General features: G+C 45.5%; 1 protein-coding gene across 2 annotated transcripts in view; it reads left to right on the top strand.

The window, feature by feature from the left end:
* The window catches only part of LOC6729881 (leucine-rich repeats and immunoglobulin-like domains protein 1), a 120,372-nt gene that overhangs the window by 53,419 nt on the left and 46,050 nt on the right, over positions 1 to 20,903 (top strand). For both annotated transcript variants that reach the window (XM_016174548.3, XM_016174549.3), the window contains exon 3: positions 3,782 to 4,359. In XM_016174548.3, coding sequence (XP_016036646.1) covers positions 4,116 to 4,359 — 244 coding nt within the window. In that variant the 5' untranslated portion in view covers positions 3,782 to 4,115. The remainder of the gene's footprint in view (positions 1 to 3,781; positions 4,360 to 20,903) is intronic.

Below are 20,903 nucleotides of genomic sequence, written 5' to 3'. Positions count from 1 at the left end.
TTGACTTCAGCTGGTCAGGAGATAAATGCGAATGCTGGAATGTCCTGGCATCCTGGCATCGTGGCATCCTGGCAACCTTTGGCCCGCTTATCGAGCGCGCTAACCCTTTGGGCCCGTTTTGCTACTGTTGTGCTGTTGCTATAGATATCTGCTACTGAATTCATCTCTGGGTCACCAGCTTTGCGTTGTCAAAGTGTCAAAGTGTAATCATGCTTTGTGCGAAAGGCTTAAATTAAATTAATTGACGGCCACTTGAAGTAAATTAAACTGGGCCCGAAACGCGTTTATTTCAGCTGATGTTACTGCTGTTGCCTTTACTTTTTCCCTTCCATCCTGTGGCCACCGTCAGTGTCCTGCCATTAAAGAGATTACAAAGGGTCAAAGGGATCGCTGCGATTGCTCATAATTGCGCGACGCCTGCGGCCATCGAATGTCCTTTACTCCTTTTTTCAGCTCCTTGTCCTTGTTGCAAAAGTGTCATTTGCGCTGACTACCGAACGACAGAGATGGCGGATACTGTGTCAGAGCATTTGGATGGCAAACTAATTAAATTTTGCTGGCCTGAGTCGGCGTTGGCGGATATGGGTAGCCAAATTGGCGCCGCAAATTGGTAATTACCCCGGCTGAAGTGCATGTCAAACACGTAAAAAGGCAACGGAGTGCGGCAAAGAAAGCTAACGCTTTCTAGTTGCCAGTAACCATCTCTGAACAATGTGCAATTAGCCAACGACAACTGAAACTGCAGCGGCATCTACAAATATAATTACACTGCTCGAAAAATCAGTAATTGATCTTAGAACATTACATACAAAGAAAATTTGTTAAAGAAACTGTGTTCTATTATTGAAGCAGACTAGAATGTATATGAATTGAGTTTTAAAATAATTTTTCTCTCTGTATTTACACACATACAGTTGCATCCACATTCCACTGTGGCGATGACAATCAAGCAGCCACGCAAAGCAGCTGACGACGCGTGTCCTGAGTGTCCTTGTTGTCGCTGTGTGTGTGCTTTCGTGTGTGTGTGGGTGAGTCAGTGTGCGGATAGCCTTTGGTCGCCTTGTGGGCGGGTGGGCGTGGTCAGCTGCAGTTGAGCTGCCTAATTACTTGTAAGTTGGCGAATTTGCGGCATGGCGATTTCGGGGGCCCAGCAACTAAATTGAATTTGACGTGCCAGCAAGCGGTCAATTGCTAACGAGTCCTGCACCACCAAATGTGGACCAGCGCCGCCAGAAGGTTACACAAACGGACGGACGGACAGACGGACAGATGGACGGACGGATGACGTCGCGTGTCCGTCGTTTCCGGTTTCCTGGGCCAGCGCAACTTGCTGATTGCCGGCGTGTAATTATTTTTTAAGCACTTTGTCTGCCCGAGAAATTAGACCTAACTAAGCCAATCTCTTTTATTTCATTTCGGTTATTTTTTTTGGTTCGTTTCCTTTTTTTGTGCATTTGAATAGCGCTGAGAGGAGGAGTGGGACCAAAAGGAGCTGGCTATGGGATTTGGCTTTTGGGTCACACACGACGGTCGGGAATCCTTGGCGCGTATATCCTCTTGTTGCTCGGCTTTCATTTTTCGGTTGCTTTGTCCAATTAGCAACTGTTTCGGGGGCTACGATTTCATTTCTTTTATTGTGCTCGTTATCCTTTTTATTTTGTTTCGCTGTCGCGGTCTGCGCTTCGGTTTCAACTTGTGCAAATTTGATATCCTTGTTACGGCAAATTGTTGTGCAATTATTCTGGATTCGCTTCCCCGTCTGTCTGCACCCCCGCCTGCCACTTTTCAACCTCTTTAATTCAAGTCGATTCGAATCGAATCGTAACGCAACGCATCGAAGGTTATTTATATGCTCCACAAAACGTCACAGTGCCCCCTCATTGTCATTGTCCTGCGCCAATATTGTCGCCCTTTCGATTATTTATGATCTTTACTTTCCAGCGAGTGCTCCCCACGGGCCTGTGGCCAAGTTTTAGTAGTCATCGTCCTCGGCTCGGTAATAAATTTATGCTTTTTTATTTCCTCCTGTCATAATTTTACCCTCAAACACACACACACACATATAGAGAAAAGTATGCATGTACGAAGGACGAGATGAAGGGTGGCGATAGCAAAATACTTGGGCACTTTTCCCTTACATTCTCGAGTTCCGCCCTTTGGGTCTCCTTACCCCATTCAGGACTTTTGTCGCCCCCCGCACCAGACTGCCTAGAAATTTTCCAATTGATAAATTATTTTATGGCAAATACACAAATTTTCTCATACGCACCCGACTCTTAACTCTTTTGCGTGTGGTTCCGGTTGTTGCTTTTGTGGCCTGGTTTTTCGATTTTCATTTCGTGGCTTTTTTGGGCCTGGATACTTGAACTCGCATCCTTGTGTCCTGCACATAAAAGCCGTATATTCGTATTGCTTTGGGTACGTAATATCCTTGTGTATTTTTGCGTATTTCCTGTCCAAGCCTCTTGGCCAAGCGGTCACTCATGGCTCGTCTGCTCGTCATCATCATTTTCCCCGGCTGCTCCTTTTTTTTTTTTGGTTTTCAGCCTAGTCCAAACACATAAAATCAATCATCTTTCTTCTGGGCCTTCTTTATCAATATTTTTTGCGATGGCTTTCATCAAAATTTGTTGCTTCGTTTGTTTTTTGCTACCTATATCGGGGCAAAGTCTTAGGACGAAAGGAAAACAAATTCGAGTCGATTTATAAAGCATTTAAGTTGCTTTTGCTTTCACTTTGCGTCGCCGACGACTCCGGTTCCTTATAAATATGCTACATTTATTTTAATAGAATTGTTTATGAGCCCCATATTGGCATCGCCGGCATTCATTCGGCCTCATTGTACTCTCCATTCTGCGGGTTCCAGCCTGCGCAACTGCCAAAACATGTTAAGTAGAGAGATTGTAATGGAAATGCAAAAAAAGTAACAAAAAGGGCAAATAAAACGCTGGCTGGATATGTTGGGAAAACCGCGCCAAATCAAAGACAACAAATCCAAAATGCGCACACAATATTTTTCGGGATTATTTCAGTTGGCTTGCTGTCACTGCCAGTGGAGAGCTGAGCAGGAGTTAAGGGGACCAGAGTCCTGCTCCTGTGCACTATCCTGCGGAGACTAAAAGTTCGGGCTTGGATCCAAATTTCTGTTAATTTGGCAGCTTGTCCTGCGTTGGCATTTTGTTTTTTGCCTGCCGGCCTGCCTGCCGTCGTTTATATTTTTTTACGCTCTGCTTGAGTTTTATTCGCCTGTGGAAAAAACGTCACTGAAGACCGGAATATATACGAATGTTCGTATGTGCACTGAAAAAAAACGTATTTATTTTTTTGCGCATCAAAAATTGATTTGTAACTTGCTTTGGCTCAAATCAAAGTAACTGATGGGGTGTAAAAAGTATCCAACAAATAGTTTAAGAGTCTAATGCATTTGGTGTCCCTGAAAACTGCTAAGTGGATTACAAAACCAATGACATTTTTAAGGTTTAAAAAGAATATATGTCGATAAGACACTGGTTTTATTTCGAGTGTACTAGGGTATCTCACTCTTGGTCGCCTCTATTCTGTGTGCAGATATGCAAAACGCTGTGCGCACATAAATTTTAGTGTTGGGCCACGCTTATTTGCATAGGAATTATGTATTTGGGCACGGCGGCTTAGCTGCATTACACAGGACACCAGGCATATAGATCCCCACATACATAGACCACATACACGCACACACGAAGGACTCTCCTCTGTGGTCATGCAGAAAACTAACGCATATCGTTTTCCTTGTATTTTGCAGCTATAAATTTACAAACGCCCCAGGAAAATGCATTGCAGCAAAACAAGCAATTAAAGCAGTGCAGCCCCGCAACCACGAACCGAACCTGTAGCAGTATCCCAGTATCCTGCTAGCGTCGTATCCTGCCGCCGCCTGCTGTGCTAAAAACCTATTTTGAATAATTAAAATTCCGTAAGTGCTGCAGTCGAAGACGTCGACAAAGGCGAGTGCTTGTGCAATTTCTGCTGTGGAGTGGTAACAGAAGAAATCGCAGGACAACAGCAAGGAGCTACCATTGCTCGCAACACAATCTGCGGCCTGCAAATTCGTGTGCAGCAATGAAATAATTAATTCAATGCACCTGACTAAGTCGCCGACCAGAAGTAGCAGCAGCAGTAGCAGCAACAGCAGCAGCAGCAGCGGAATTGCTTACAAATTCGAGTGCCACAGCAAAAGCAAGCAGAACAGCAAGACCGGCAAAATGGCCGCAGAAGCGAGGACAATTAGCAAGCCGGGACATATCCGCGATCGCCGGTTGGGGAGCCTGCCCCACATCCTGCTCCTGGCCATCGCAGTGGTGTCCCTGCACTTTGAGAGCGGTAAGTTGAGAACACGAATGCTATCACTTCATCCTATGCAGCTGGAACTGACTACTTGGCTATTTTAAAGCTAAAAGTGCATACAATCTAAACTAGAAATAATTTTAAAAATTATTTTTTTTTTTATAAAACTGGAGAAATAGTATTTAGCGTGACGATCATACAACTTTTAATTCTTGATCACCCTAACTAGTCAAAAAGATCTAGCCACATCCATTCTTTTGATCGTCCGAATGTCCTTATGAGTGCTTTTCACGTAGCTGAGTCATTAGCATCCTTAATTCTTGGCTTTGAAATTTTCGGCGGTCCGTAATTGGCACCACTGATCCCAAGTTGGCGGGCCGGGCCCTTGGCAATTGCAAATTCAATCGCGTGCAAGGGGGCCAAGTCAATCAGCTAGCCCGGCCGCAAAGCCATTCAATTGACAAAGCCGCAAATTGCGGGGGAGCGCAGGAATACGTTAGGGGAAGGGCAATGCTCGATGACGGAGCTTTGTCGGCCGGCGAATTAATCTCACGGATGAATATTTCAAAGCGAAACTTGAGCAATTAATTTCGCTAATTGCTTTTCTTCGCCACGTTTTTGTCTCAGGACCAGTCTCGAGCCGAGTCGCAGGACTTTTTGCATTTAAATTTGCCCGCCAGTGGGTGCATTTCAAGGACTCAACTTTTGCCTGTGCATAAACTCAATCTGGCATTTATGCGAATGTCCACGGAATCAAATAAGAGTAATGACATTGCCAGCCAAAGGAGCCTGTGATCCTGGGAGCAGGAAGCAGCCAGCAGCCAGCAGGCAGCATGCAGCAGTGAGCAGGAGGCGGAGAAACCTTCAGCGTCTTGGGAGCTGGCCGAGTTCCTTGACAGAGAATCTAGGGATGCGGCGGTGCAATGTCCTTTGGCTACTCAAACATTCCAGTGGCTATTAGTATTCATATCTTGACTGAACTAAACTGAAAGCTTAAATTCCTCTGGCCATTCGCTTCGTCCCTTTCGTCCTTTTGCGGAGGGACGGAGGGTTTCGGGATTCCGTTTTTATCTGCCAACGTTTGCATGAATTTTCATTTCGTGCTAGAATTGTTGAAAAAGATGCAATTAAATTTTAGGACCAGGGGTGTCCGAAGGAGCAGAGCAAAAAACAGGAAGGAGATCTAGATGAACGTGGTCATGGACTCCGAGACGAATGGGGGAATCGAAAGACGACTCAAATATAGAGTGCACATATATATATGTATAGATATTTAGATATATAGAGCGCGAGAGGAAAAAAGCTCAGCACGAATTTCCCAAGTCCCTGACAGTGTCTCAGTGCACGGACATTCCCCCGAATTTTCCTTCTGGTGCGGTTGCAGCTGCCGTCAGTGGCAAGAACGCATTATTAATTTATTTTTCAACTTGCTAGATGAATAAGCAAAGAGCAAAAATGCTCCTCGATTGCTGCTTTGCTGCTTCGAATGCAGCCAAGCAAAATTTCCCAATTTAAACGTCGCCGTCGTCGTCTCGTCCTCCTGGTTCGAATCCCTGAATCCTCGATGCAGTTGGCTGGGCAGCAGCGGTTCATTGTCAGGTCATTTTGCATGCAGCTTTTGAAAGGGTTCGGGTTTGATGGTTCCGGAGAAGGGCAACGTGTCTCGACCGGACTTCAATCTGCTGTCCATCACTGTCTTCGATCGTGCTCGTCCCGGCACCACAAGGAAATAAAATCCCAAAGTGAATAATGAACCGCAAATAACTTTACTTTGTCGGCGAGCGGGAGCTTCCCGCCCAGAATTTCAGGACTCCCCGATATCCTGGTGTTTTTTCAATTGCTGCAGGACGTTTGTCTGGCGCTTTGGCAAACTGCGAGTGTCAGTAACAATTAGTTTTGGCTTGTAGTCAGCAGTCTGCAGTCCGCAGTCAACAGACATCGCAGTTCCGCTCTCAAATATTTGCATTTGCGGTTGTCAGCGAGTCGAAAAGCATGAAAGTCGCCTTGTTCTTCGGTTTTTATTCAACATTTTTCCACAATTAATGAAGTGCAAAATGCTCGGCAGATTGAGTTTGCATTTGCCAACCGCAAATCTCCTTCATCTTCATTAATGTTGAATGTATATATTGTGACATAAATCACACAATCAAATTATCTGCATACTCCAATCGCCTCGGGGGAAAACCGGAACGAAACGGAACAGATTTGGATTCAGCTGTCGGACTCAACTAATCAATTTGACATAGGTAAGTTGCCGCAGCGGCAAACTTTGGCCCCAAAACTTTGGATACTAGCATTTCGGAAAAGTTGTTTTCCACTCAGTTTCCCCAGTTAGATAACACTTTGCACATATGTATATGTCGTATGTGATGGTGTGTATGTGTGTGGGTAAGTGAAATTTATTAACTGCATGGACCACAAGCCAAATGCAAATAAATCAGACATCAGGCAGTGCAAAACTTGGCTCAAACAAACGATAATAGGTGGAATGCCGGCGGCAGATGAGGCGGAAAAGTTGCCAATGCTTTTTTGCCTTTCCGGACTTGGGGCGGGGGAAAAGCAAAACAAGGGAAAACCACAAAAAGGATATTGACGTGTGACGGGGACCAGGACGACGACGAGGACGCATCGAGAGGCTCTTGAGGCCCACGCGTTGATGGCATTGCAAGACCGAGTGGGTTTGGTGGCTTTCGGTTGTTCGTTCATCAGTTCCTGGCCACCTTTTTTCCACCCATTTCCCATTCACCATCGCCCAGCCCGCACTTTTCCTCCAGTTTAGGTGCGGCGGTGTCAAGTATTTGCACTTGAATTGCGCGCTAAGCAAAATTTACGCGCATTTGTTTGTGCGACTCCGGAGAATTTCCTCGTCGCGTTTAAGGCTCAAGTGAAAATCGATGAGGCGATGCCTGCATGTACACGGAAAATAATCAATCACGTTAAGAAGCCAATATTTCACAGCGTAAAAGCTTTTTACATCATTTTGACGGAATTTATGATTTGTGGTTAAGAGGGAGTTTTTCTTTGAATTGCTAAAAATAAACATATGACATATTAAGAATCGCTGAATTCAGGAACTTAACCCATATAAGCATAAAGAATTGATAGGAACTTTTTATTCTAGATTCAAAAATGTACTTTAAAAGTACATTTAAATTTGTTAATAACATTAATGCTTGGAGATTAATAACATCCTTCTCATTTTTCTGTGTGTGCTGGGGGACGTTGGCATTGCCGTTTGGCCACAATGTTTTCTTTTCCGCCTCCGTTTCGCTTGGCTTTTTATTGGTTTCCTTCGCCTTCCTTTTTTTTGGCTTGTTTGATTTGGCTGTTGTCCTGCTTCTGGTGTCATGAGCAAAGGAGCAGCATTTGAGCAAACAGACTAGACCTGCCAACACACACACACACAACCACACATACATATGTACGTATGTGGCGAGCCAGGACGAGGCACTCAAAGCCTTTAGCCCGGGCACATATTGCTTCATCTCTCTACGTGAGTCTGCCGGCAGAGGCATCAAAACTGTCGACAATATCAACGTCAACGCCATCATCTCAGCCAGCTCCAGCATGCCTGCAGCCCAGCTTCCCAGCTCCATATCCAACTGATTCCCAGCTTCCCATCTCCATATTCCTCCACTTGCTCCGTCATTATGGGCTTCGGCAGCCACTTCACAAAAATGCACACAAAATCCTCAACTTTATCTCGTCAATAACTTAAGTGCCAGCCAGGGCTCTCAGTTCCTGTGGCACCCTACAGTTTTAGTCTGTTATTTGGTCCCTGTGTGTGTGTGTGTGCTACACACAAAGAAATACTTACAGGACCTGCTTTTGTTCGCAAATTGGTGAAGATATAATGAAGGATGTGCCAGTTTTCAAGAAGGCTTGTTCTTGGATAAAATTGAGGGCATTGTTGGGCAGCTTGTCAGAGTGAAATGGATATAAGTTGTATTTTATTTCTTCAGATATTTTTAAAGATATTATACTTTACTTAATGGAGTTTTTATTTATTTTTAGTGTACCATTTAGCTTCGATATGCCCTTTTCCCTTTTGCCACATTCGTTTATTGGTAAAAATTTGCCTCAACTCTGTTTGGCACGTACTGCGGTTGCAGTGGCAAAATGCTTGCAAATGATTATTTTATTGACAATTAAATCATAAACATAAACCCAAGCCGCACAAATCTACCAAGTGGATCGCCGGGCGAGAGTTTGAGGGGTTGACATGTTGTAAGGAGTGAAATTTTATTGCCATGAATGCCAGGATCTGACATTAGTCACAGCCGAGTTTCCCGACCCAGTGAAAGCGATTCCGGTTTATTGCAGTATTTAAGGCCAGAGATGGAATCGCACTTAAACACAGAGCATGGGGCAATGTGCCGCTTATTGCCCATCGAGTGCATGTGTGGCAGTACTCCCGAGTGTCCTTGCCACCGAGGGGAAATGAACTTGTTGAGCAAACAGGACTATCGGTTGTAAGCGAGAGGTTAGCAACCGCATTTGCAGGATAATAATCTTCGTAGAGGTGATATTAAAAAGTTCTCGGGCAAATGAAGAAATTGTGTTTGGGCCCGATTAACGTGTCTGCTAAGTTGGCTTTGAGCTGCTAACGGGTCTGATTGAATTGGTAGCAGCGGAAACCACTTTGCTGCAGCAGCGCACCATATTTAATTTGTGTGCAAATGCTTGGCAAACAGGTTTCTAATAAAATAAAGTGACTCTCCGTCTGGCTGGGCAACTCCTGGCTGAGAGCAGAGAGCTACGAACTTCATTAAAATCTCTGGCTGGCACTGGGCCCTTTCATTTTGTGCTTTGGCTTTAACCAGAAAGCCATTTCATTATGGCACAACGGCTGGGCAATTTTAATTTGCAACGCGTTTGGCATTGGCTTTGTCAGCTCTCGAGCGGAGCACTTCAAGCAAATTGACATGGACTTGTCCAGCTGGACATGGACTTGCACCTGGCTGATGGCATTGTGTGCCCCTGTGTTTTTTGTCTTCTTGGGCCGCAAATAAAATATGAAAACAGCCACAACAGACAAAAGCATAGCTTAGTCCAGGTGGAACTGTGCTGCCTCAGCATCACCATGAGGAGCATCATCATCATCTTCTTGGTAGTTATCACCGGGATTGGCAACAATGAGGAGGCACTGCGGGCTACTTGTGGCCGGTGCCTGGGATCGGGTTGCCCGGCTTGGGTGTTACCCAGTGTCCTCCGACGACATCCGACATGCTGCCAAAGGAGGTTAAAATATTTTTGCAGCTTTATCTTCAGACATTTGTCGGGCAACCGGGGGTCGGGAAAAAAGTGGTAAGGTTGTCGTAATGCAGCGCCGGGATTTAACTGACAGTGAGTGCAGCAGGGCAGCACTCAGCCCTGCCCGTTGGGCAAACAGATGGCCTCCTTTCCGTCTCCTTTCTCCATGGAGCACGGTGAACGGTGCATGGTGCTGGAGCATGGAGCAGGGATTCCTGGTGTGGCCCATGGGATGTGGCCATTTTACGGCTGCCCTGCAGTTGGCCGGGTGGGAACCATTCAGCTGCACTTTGCCGCTGGGTGGGAGTGGCAGCAAATGCTTCCAGCAGCAAATGCTTCAAATTAATTTCACCGCATGGGGAAATTGCCCGGCATTGTTTGGCACTGGCATCAGGAAGCCGTAAATCAGGGTCCCGGCACAAAGAGGCCCGGATCCGGCAGTTGGGCATCTCAAAATGCACGGGGTTCTGTTGTATATAAGGGCCTTTCTCATTTGCCTGCTGTTTGCTCTCAACTGCGCTTATCGGCGTCTAATCTCTTTATGATAAAATGTTTATATTGGCGACAATATCAAAAGCGCCTTGGCCACTCTGCCCCCGTTGGTGGTCGGTGGTTGTTGCAATAATAAATTCAGAGTGCCACCGCAAACAGTGCGGGAAATGGAGGCCAAAGTTTCCACATTGCCATATGAAAGATAAATTCACGGATAAGAACTTTGGCTGGGCGCTGTGAAAAGCGGATTGTATGTACAAGCTAATTTAAGTTCGACGCCAGCTGTGCGTTTTGCTTGGGCTTCCACATTCACATCCTTATCCAGGGGACGAAGTGGACTGGAGGGCCGTGCCCTGGCCCAAAGCAAAAGTGCCAGCAAAAGCCAGAGGAGCGCAGCTGTTGTCCAACCGCACCAGGCGAAGCGACTTTATTATTATTATCCTCGGCACAAAGTGGCAATGGGCCGGCTCAAGTTGGCCAGGACCAAGACCACGACCAGGAGCAGGACAGGATGGAGGAGGACCGAGTTTTCGCCGGCGACATTTGTCCAGCTGCTTCATTTCATATTCAGGAGATACTTTTTCCATCATTACGATTCGCGAGGCGAGAAATCACAAAAGTGTGTGCCATCCGCGGCGGTGGGAGGTCCTTGTACTTTTCCATAAATTTGGCTTCCTTCAAAGGGAAATTCTCACTTTGGGAGCGAAAAAAAGGGCATTCGGCCTTCGGCAAAGTGTTGTCTCTTGTCTTAAAACATTCCTTTTTGTTGTCATTTTGTTGTTGTTTTTTTTTTTTATTTTTTGATCCACAGTTTCTCAGTTATTTTTCATTTTTCTTTATGCTCGCAAAGTTGCGACTGGTGGAAAATAAAGATGAAAAAATGGAAAACAAAAACATTAAAAAAAAAAAAGGAAAAACACAAAAGGCGAGCGCAAAGTTTTTCGGCCTCGCAGGCTGCTGAACCTTCTGAAGAACTGGCGAAGTCGGACTTCGACTTTGGTTGACAGATGATAACGCTGGGTGGGGTCTATAATACAGATATATATATATATATATATGTATATATTCGCTGGACAGGGCGCACGCCTCATCAGCAGCTCATCAACGACAGCGTCTAAAATATCGCATTTTTCCTTTTATTCCTTGGCATTTTACCAGCCCATGGCAACTGCTGCGCGTCTGTGCTTAAATGACTTTAAGAATACATAACAAAGTTTTTAAATTATTTCTCAAGTTGAGGCTAAAATGAAATTATAAAGGGATTTTCGCCAGCGGACTGCAGCTGACGTCCTGCCCATTTTAGCTCTTCTCTCAGCTTATTAACATTGGAAACTCATTAATATTGTATTTTCCTCGTATTTTTAGCGCTTCCTTCTCCCCCCTCTTCATCTTCTTCTTCTTCTGGCCAAGTGGACTTAACTCGTTCATAAAAGTTTGGCAAATTTCATTGCATTAATTTGGCGCGCAGGTGTCAGCTCTCCGGTGTCAGGGTACAAACGCACAAAGTGTCAAATAAATCAAACAGTTTTGTGTCCAGCGCCTGGGATCCCAGGCTTTCCATCTCCGTTAGGGTTAGGCACGGTTCGAATCCGGAGGGCGGGGTCAGCAAGTTTAATGAGTCGTGCCCGGGCATACCAGGGCATGGGGATGGCTCAGAGGGGGCGGCTATGTGCTGCGGATCTAAGGTCCTGGACCTGGAATCGGTCACACTCCTGGGCTGGGAACAATTGCAACAGATTTGACAAATACGACGCATGTTTTATTTATTTGTCTGCACTTCGACAGGGACTGGGACCATTTAACACTAAGGGAAATCGGGGTTTGCAATTGGGATTTTGAAAAAAAGGCTATCATTTTGTAATGCCCTTACAAAAAATGATTGCTATGTGAATTTTTCTGGCTTAAAATAAATTGGTTTCCCATACAAGTATTAGTATTTAAGGTTGCCAGTAATAGTCTTTTTTAAAGGAGAACAAATTCGGAAATATTTTTTCTCCGTGTCGGATTCCGACTCCCGTGTTTGGTTTACTAATTTCCTGCTGCAAATATTTGCCGAGCGTCCGAGCCGGGTGACAATTGCTGCATTCGAGTGCCGTTGGCGGGAGATCCCATATGGCGGCACTTCATGATATTGACATTAAGTGCAAGGCAGATTGCAACCCCTAAGCCTACCTTCTCGGTTCGCAACCCTCACCCTCAGCCGCATCCTCATCCTCATCCCCCTGCCCCATGCCCATGCCGCTGCCATTCGTCTTGGGTCTGCGAGCTCAATGTCATCGTGGGCGCTGATGTGACAGGGCTGTGCTGAAATGATATACACGCTTCTATTGTGTGTAAAATACCCCATTCCCGTAGTCATTCTCGTTCGGGGGAAACCCCGGGAACCTCAGCACCTAACCAAACCGCTTGGCAATCGGCGGGCCTAATGAACCATAACGCTTTATCGCCGTTTGTCGTGTCGTCGCGGGGTCCTTGTCTCTCGTCCTTGCAGCCTAAGTGTGCGATTGGGATTTAATTTGATTGCTTCGATGCCCCAGCGAGTGTGTGTGCGAATACGGCATTATCCTGTGATTTACTGTGTTATTCGGTCTTACTTTGTTTTACCTCTTATTGCTTATTACGATTTTCCTCACTCGCATCGGGCGTGTCTGGGCCGGGATTTTCCTTTTGCTTGATTTCTTTCCGCTTTTTTTTTTTTGCCAACCCCTGTCATGCATTAACTAGGCGATGACAAAAAACTCGAGCTAAATCCTTTCTGCATTGATTGATAAAGTGCCTTTATGCGAGGATTAAGGCGACATTGATTTACTATGCCCACGGCTTACTCGCACTCTTTGTTGCTATTTTCCATTTAGGGGCACGGTTTGGGTATGGACACTCTGCACATTTAAGCTAATTGCACAACAATCTGGTGTGATTCCCCTCTGCGTGTTGTCTCATTAAAGTTATCTGGGGGGGTTGGGGCGGTGTGCAACTTTTGACCTCAATGGAACAAAAAGTTGGGGGCACACCTGCAAGAGGTGTTACATTTTATTTGAAAACTTTCCCCGTTTCGCCAGCATAAATATTGTCAGCTCTTTGAGCATTGTTTTGTCGACCCTGGTCATTGGATTGCGAAACCGAGTTGGTTCGGTCCAGACTTTGGTCCTTTCTCTTTGAGTTTCTCCTCTGTTTTGTGGCAGTGTCAATTAACGCCTAAGTTGTAAACAAATTTCGCCCAGTGGCCCGCTGCACTCATAAATTGCAGTTAGAAGATGGCAGTGAAAGTTTTGCCCGAGTAGAGCCCACTGGAGCATGCTATTCAGTTGGCCGGAGTCCTTAGTCCTTGCTCCGCTGGATGAAACTTGGCAAGTGTTAGCCAAAGTATGCTTTAGCTAAATGCTGTTAGGTGGCAGTTGCTGTTTACTTGCGACTTGGCGTTGGCCTGATTAATTAGCTTGAGGTCCCCGGCAAATTTCAAGTTTGCACTGCAAATTGAGCGGGATTTTATGGTGCGAGTTGAGCGGGGATAGCACGTGGCGCTTATCATATTTTTCTTGTTTGCCTGGTGGCCCAATCAGTAGCCCCTAAGCCAGAGCAAATCCACTCGCCACTTGCCACTTGCCACTTGATCCCTCGACCAGCTATCGCTATCTCATTTATACTCTGGGCTGCAGCTTGCCACAGAAATGACCAATTAACTAAGGATGCTCTGCCTTATCCCCAGCTCAAAGAAATGGGTTTCAAAAACCCCATTCCCCATTCCCACCCACCTCACTTTATCCTTGCAAAATGGCCAGGAGTCACAAAACTTTGACACTGGCTGCGAGAATTTTAAATCAAATCGGAAGAGAGATTATATTGCAAATAATACTTATGAACTTATTATCTTGTTTGTGTTTTCTGCCACGCCCAGCAGCAGCAGCAATTTTGACCCCTGAACTCGCCCTTTTCGTCTATATAGATATATATATATTTGATGTATATATACAGATACCCGCTTGGCATGCAGAACACGATTTCGCTATCCGTGCTCGCTGCGAGCTGGGATAGAAATTTAAGCCATAACTTGGCCAAGCGCAGAGTTTGGCTTCGATATTGGTCTTGGGTTTTGATTTTGTTTCTGCGGATGGCCAACCAGCCATTCAGCCAACCAGCCAGCCAGCCAGCCATTGTGCCAACTTGGATGTTTATACTGTGTGGCACAAAACTCCGTAAATAAATTCCAACAAAATTGTATAACAATACACCAAACGGGCCTCCAGGGCAAATACGAGCTTGTGGTACAAACATTCGCCAGACGAGACCATGCCCGCATATGGGCATTTGCGGGGAGTCCTTCGCCGTTGAACCAATAGTATTTGCAAGTTGACGTGGCCATAACAACGAAATCCGGCGAAAGGGTAAGCCCGTCTGACATTTGGCAGATGGACAAACATTTCAGCAGCTTTAAGTTGCGAGCGGGTCGTGGTCCCGGCCCAATCTTGGGCAGAAATTATCAAAGAGCCGCTGGTAATTGTGAGTGGATTGTGAGTTGCAGAAACTGCTCTCCTCTCGCTCGCTGTGTACTTAATCCAATAAGGCAAGAGCAGTTTTCTTAAGTAATTTGTTACCCCTGCAGGACGAACGGGCCGCACCCAAAACGCTTTGTTGGGCCGTTTAGTCTGGCAAATAGCAAACAATTTTACTCAACTGCCCGCTTGGTCGGCCGGGGAGTTATCCACTTTTCCAGCTCGGGAACTCTTGGCATAGTTGCTTCAAGTATTTTTGCAGCCTTTGTTTGTACGGCCGGCTGGCGGTTGGCATTGTTGGACGTTGGCTGTTGGATGTTGGATTTGAGGGTCCTAGGGGTCCTGTTCTATCGAGCGGTTCCGGATACCGAACCCCAACCGCATCGCTCTGTTGCAACGACTTCGCCTTAAAGCGTATCGGGCACAAATGTCGGTTTTAATATAAAATGTTAATTGGAAAATTTGAAGCAGCAAACTTTTTCCAACTCTCATTAAGAAATTATTCAATTTTTCCGAGCTTACTCGAGCTTTTCCGTGGCATGGCTGGGAAATTCACATAAAAGTGAAGTGCAAAACGAAAGACAACAAATTGTTTTCATTTATCGAAGGACTTCGCCGACTCCCCCGACGCGACTCGGCTCAGCTCGACTCGACTTTTATTATTGCCTTTTTATTGCGTATTAATTTTGCGTGCTTAATTTGCCAGTTCGACGAGGTCGCACAGTGGGCGAGTGGCGGGGGCGTGGCTGAGGCGTGCTGCCACGCCCCCAATTCCTGTGTTGTTCCTCGCGCGGTTTTCCTGGCCCGCCAAGGGCTTGGCTTGTAATTGGCGTTGTTGCCCCAGCCTCCGCTGGCTGCTCATTTTAACGGCAAGAAATTGAATTTTAATTAGTAACGAGGAATCTGTTACGCATCAGTTTGTATTTAATTTAATTTCTTAATTAAAATGCGTGAGCATGTCGGCATAAAAACCAATGGCAGCCGTCGTCTGTCCCTTCTGGCGAGGAGAAGTGTGCAAAATATTTCCATTTTAATGCTGAGCCGAGACAAGTGTTATGTTTTTTAATATCTTGACTTGCCTGATAAGTGCCCTTTCAAGTTGGCTAATTGTTGGCTTGCAATTGGTTCAGGCGAAGGGCCTGAAAATACATTAAATATTTAGGCGAACAAGGCCAGAATTTGTTAAATTTTTAATGGAATTTCGCCTAGCACCAAGTTGAGGTGCCACCATATTTATAGAAACACCCTATTTTCAGTTGCTTAGCCATGCCCAAGGACCTAGGAACAAGGACGAGCTGTCTTCTGCCGACAACATTCTGGTCTTAGGGCTTTTTGCTGCCTGCTCGTCGCCGACTTGCAGTGATTTTGCGCGCCGAGGCATCCACTTATTTTGGTAAAAGGACGAGGCGGTGTCCTGGCATACTCGCCAAGTCAGCTAGTCAGCGGAAAAAAATGTGCCAGCCACATACATAATACACGTATCTCGGTGTCTGGGACAGCTGGGCTTCCTTTGCTGCGGTCCACATAAAATGCATAAATTATACAGCGTTTATGCTGCTGGGCTGCTCCTGCAGCATTTGGTGGCCTGATCCTGTTCCTGGTCCTTAACCAAAAACGCAAGGGCAGGGGCATTCGTGTGACAGGTGAATTGTGCATTCCCTCACCACACCAAAACTGCAATGGGTACCAAAGGCAAGACCAAACAGCTTAGAGCCACTGCCACGCACAACATACAAATTAGGGTTAATTAACTTTGCTTTCTAGACAGACTTGAAGTCGCTTTTCGGGAGTGGGAACCTGGCATCCTGAGAGTCTGGAAGTGTGGGAATCCGGGGAATCTGGGCAACTAGGAATCTGGGAACCTGTGCCGTCCCAAAAGCGAAAATCAGGTTATATACCAGAGAGCACTTGCGGTTCGGTTTTTGCCCCGTTGCCTACCAATTTTGGCTCTGCAGTTAGTTTGCCTCTGGTGCTGTTCCAGCTGCAATGTGTTGCAGTTTTGTGACGCCAACTTTGTTTGCCAAACTTTTTATTGGCACATATCCTTGCTCTCCAGTTTTGGGCCCACTCGCTTCCACTGCCGCCGTGTTCTGTGGCAACGAACTGGGCTAAAATTAAAATGTGCATTGTTTACGCTCTGGCTGACTCCGCTCCCCCGTCTCTGAGTTCTTGGTAGTGGGTAGCGGGTAACTGGTAACAGCATTTGCATTTTCCGCACACGGCAAGCGTCGGTGTTTGCTTGTATTTTTAAAGCCGCACACTTGACGCGCTCGGCGCCAGTGAAATAATGCGCCAAAGTGAGCACTTTCTGTAGGAAAAATAGTGGGGCAAAAAATTGCAAAAAATTCCACACATGTCCTTAATCTAGAATAATTTAGTTTAAAGTCATAACAGCTTAGAGACAGTTCATAAAATCAATAGCTTGGCAAATAGACATCACATAAAAGCAATGGCAGTCCATCCTGTGGAATTAACGTAAAAAACGTTGAGTTTTTAGTCACATGGGGATAATTTTAAAATTCTACAGATTCCTATGGCCTTAAAATTAAATATTAAGCAGATGAGATATTAATTCACTTTTCCCAGCGCACATGACACACATTAAAGTGATTATAAAAAATGTAAAACTCTATAGTAGCATATTAACCACCAAATGATTTTTTCATGCCACATAAATGTTGTACGTACCTACAAAATACTATTTAAACGTTTTAAACTGATAGGATTATTGACATTTTTTCCCTTCACTCAAACCAAACCACTGTGCCACCAATCCGATACTGTCGATACTTCTATATAAACTCCGGATATATATATACTATATATATATATCTCATCGCTGGCAGTGAGCAATTTGTGCTCGCATTAGTCGCGTGCCCCGATAGCGAATTATACTCTTGAGCGTCATTTAACAGAGAAGACGATAAATTAAATTACCCGGCCACCAGGAACGACAGCCAACAAATTTGGACTTTCCTTCTGCGGCGAGGCCTCGGTGCTTAACCGCCTTTCGTCCTTAAATCCCTCCCGAAACCCCCAATCCCCCGAACTTTGGGGCCAAAGTCATAAGTAAGATCTACACACTTGATAAGCGCTGGAACTCAACATCCGAGACGAGCGTTTCTGAAACACTAACTCACACAAATAGACACGTACACGGGGCAGCCTTTCGCTCGCATTCCTTGCGCTGCTCCCACCCACGCACACCATCACACTGGCAGCAGACATGCACACACGTAACATGGACACACATCCGGCAGCATTTCCGCTTTATTTTTGGCACTGACTGCCAACGTATTCCAATTCATTTGTTTTCCCTCCGCCTTTTAACTGCCCGCCCACTGTGTTCGTCCTATTCGCAGGCACTTGGCATTTAAAGGACCTGCATGGGCTGGCTGGCTACGGCCGACTTGGCCTGGCATAAAAAATTTATAACTTCGATTATTTCCCCTTACACTAAATACTAATAAATTAAATTGTTTTTTATTTCTCAATAAATTTTTATTATTTTGCTACTTTTATACTTCATTTCATGGGGGAGGCGCAACCCATGGCATGCAAGGTGTCGATTTAATGGCCCAGACGCGTTTGATTCGACCCAGAACCGCCTTCGAGCCAGCCATTTCCCAGGCTCTCTCACTCGTTTCGCCGCTCGTTTCAGGGATTTAAGGTCAATTTTTGATTTCCGCTCTCGAATTGCTCAACGCACACGCATCCGCATCCTATTTGCACTCACACTCTCCCCCAAAGTACGGGTGTAAATGTGTGTATCTGTATCTGTATCTGGATCTGAATCCGAATCGGGCTGTGAATATCTGAAAGTCGAGAATGTGAATGTGAGTGCGAGTGAGTGAGTGAGTGGGTGGATGGCTGTTCCGAGCGGTGAAACTTTGATTTGTTTTTCGTGCTTCATTTGATTCGAGTTGAACTGCTCGTAGTTTTTCGGACGAGGGCCGTTTAATGAGTTGACGCTTTGAATATGAAAAGTTGTTCGGCACTCGTTTGCCTTAAGCTTTTGGGAATTTATTGCGCCGGTTTTAGTGTGATTGCTAATTTGTAATTTACGCAGTCAGGCCACATCCGCTGCTTTTACTACTGCCAAACATTCTCAGTTGCTCCTACTGAATGGTCAGGAATTTCACGGGGCAAGAGTTTTCGGGCCTTTCAGTTCGAATGGCCGTAAGTGATTCATTTGACGCGCCACTATTAAAGGTTGAAGCTCCCGGGTTTGTTGCACGTAGGTCATCAGCAAATAATAAACATAAACAGTTTATTGTCGGCGCTCTGGCCAATAAAACCCGGGAATGGGCCTCATAAAATTACGCACTGAGGCTCAAGTGCAGGGCATTAAATCAGCACCCCGGGTTGCTGGCTAAGCTCTGGACACTTGTCTTGTCTGACCTGGAACTCTGACCTCCTCCTCCTTCTCCTCCACCTTCTTCTCCTTCGCTTTGGCATTTGTAGGTACTTAACTTGGAATGGGCGATCAATTGGTCTGGTTCCCTGGCAGCTGGAAACTAGCAAGTAAGCTCAAACACGCGCCGAAACAGCTGGCATTCATTTTTCATTTCGATTTGCATAAGTCGGGAATGGTTTTGGCGTTAAGTTTTAAGTCCCTCATTCCCTATTTTTTTTCCTTATAAATTTTGCAAAACGTTCGCTACAAAATTTCACGCTGTTTACACAGTGAAGTATGCATAAAAGTGACGCTTATGAACAAGTTGACAGCGTGGGGCTGTTTCGCTCCCCAGAGTTGGTTTTAAAAGTCGTAAACATGCACAACTAACAGATTTATTTATACGAGTATGCGGCATAAAAATGCACGAAGCCAGCAAACAGCGAAATGCGTCAGCAGCAAAAGCGGCAAAATCAGCAACAGAGCAGTAGAATCACAAAGGCTTCCCATTTTCCCAGCGAAAGCCAGTGAAACGAACGGAGCGAAACGAAACACTCGCGTATAATAAAATTGGCTGTGAAAGTGTTTCAGGCAACAGGGATAAAAACGTAATCCGCGCCGAGTAAAAGCCAAATGACTAACAGAAATGGGAAAAGCGAAGCGTGGTGGATGGGAGGTGCAATATGTGCCCCAAGACTCCCAGGAGGCGATGCTCCTCCACCGACTGCGCTGCTCCTTTTTCCACCAGTTTTCCCATCGTTCTTTTCCCCGTTGTCATTGACAGTCTGTGAGTGGGCTACAAAAATCTTAAACTGACTTAAAAAGCATAAAATACCAGCCAGCCAGCGAGCAACGAACAGTGAACAGCAGTAGACGAACGACATCTTGGCGGGCATGTCAAACGGCTTGGCAGAATTTAAAGCCCGGTCTTCGAACCACGCAGCCCACAAACCACCCAACCACCGAACCACCCTTCCATACGACACCACCCTTGTTGGCGCTGTTAACTTAATGGTGACAAGTGTCAAAACAGGCAACTGCGAACACTCAACCCCCGCGGGCCAGGAGCCATACTACTACCACTTCGATTGCCTCTCGCCTTTTCGCCACATTGGTTAAATCGCCCCAAATCGCACATTTCAATCTTTTTAACGAACCTTATCGATATGCGCCGGGAATAGGCCCCCGCCACGCAATATGCTAATGAGATAATTTTTGGGCCCTCAGTTCTCGTGGGGAGCCGGCACGAATGCGAAATCCCTAGAAGACCCAGTTCGGGCTAATGGGTTTTTGCATGCCCAATAAGGGAGAACAATGGCGTTGGTGGGCGTTTCGGTAATATAAAACAAGAAACTGAAAATCCAATCCATAGATCATCTGGATGGCATAAACTATGGAATATCATGAAAACCCGTATATGTTGTGCCTGTAAACACGCACATATGGCGGCGGCAGTTCGATGTCCTGTGTCCTGCGAGAACGGAACGCAACTAACAATTTTTACTACTGCAAATTTACGACACAAGGCAAACAATTCGCCAAATGAAATTCCTGCGGAAAAGCATACGAGTATGACAAAAACAACAGAGAAAAAAGTAGCAAAAATAAGAAAACACATATGCGGATATAGAGTGGGCGGCAGCTAAGAATAGTGGGCGGGTACAGATGTTATTGTAATTTATGCATACACACTTTTGTTCTATAAATTCCATTACGCTTTTTTCCGCCCATATTTATTTTATAAATTGCGGCGAAATGTGCAAAATGATTTGGAGCCGTAAAATGTCCGGCCTGAAAGGTCCATAAAAATGTATCAAAAAATATATGCGGGTAATATAATACTTGTGTTGCATTTTGCGGAGGTCGAGAAAGGGGAAAAAAAAAGAAAAGCTCTATTGCTTTTTCAAACCGGCTAGCCGGCAAATTGATTGAACAGGGAATAATGCATG

The sequence above is a fragment of the Drosophila simulans genome, chromosome 3R (assembly GCF_016746395.2).
Source record: "Drosophila simulans strain w501 chromosome 3R, Prin_Dsim_3.1, whole genome shotgun sequence".
NCBI lineage: Eukaryota > Metazoa > Arthropoda > Insecta > Diptera > Drosophilidae > Drosophila > Drosophila simulans.
This window is presented reverse-complemented; position numbering and strand designations above follow the sequence as displayed.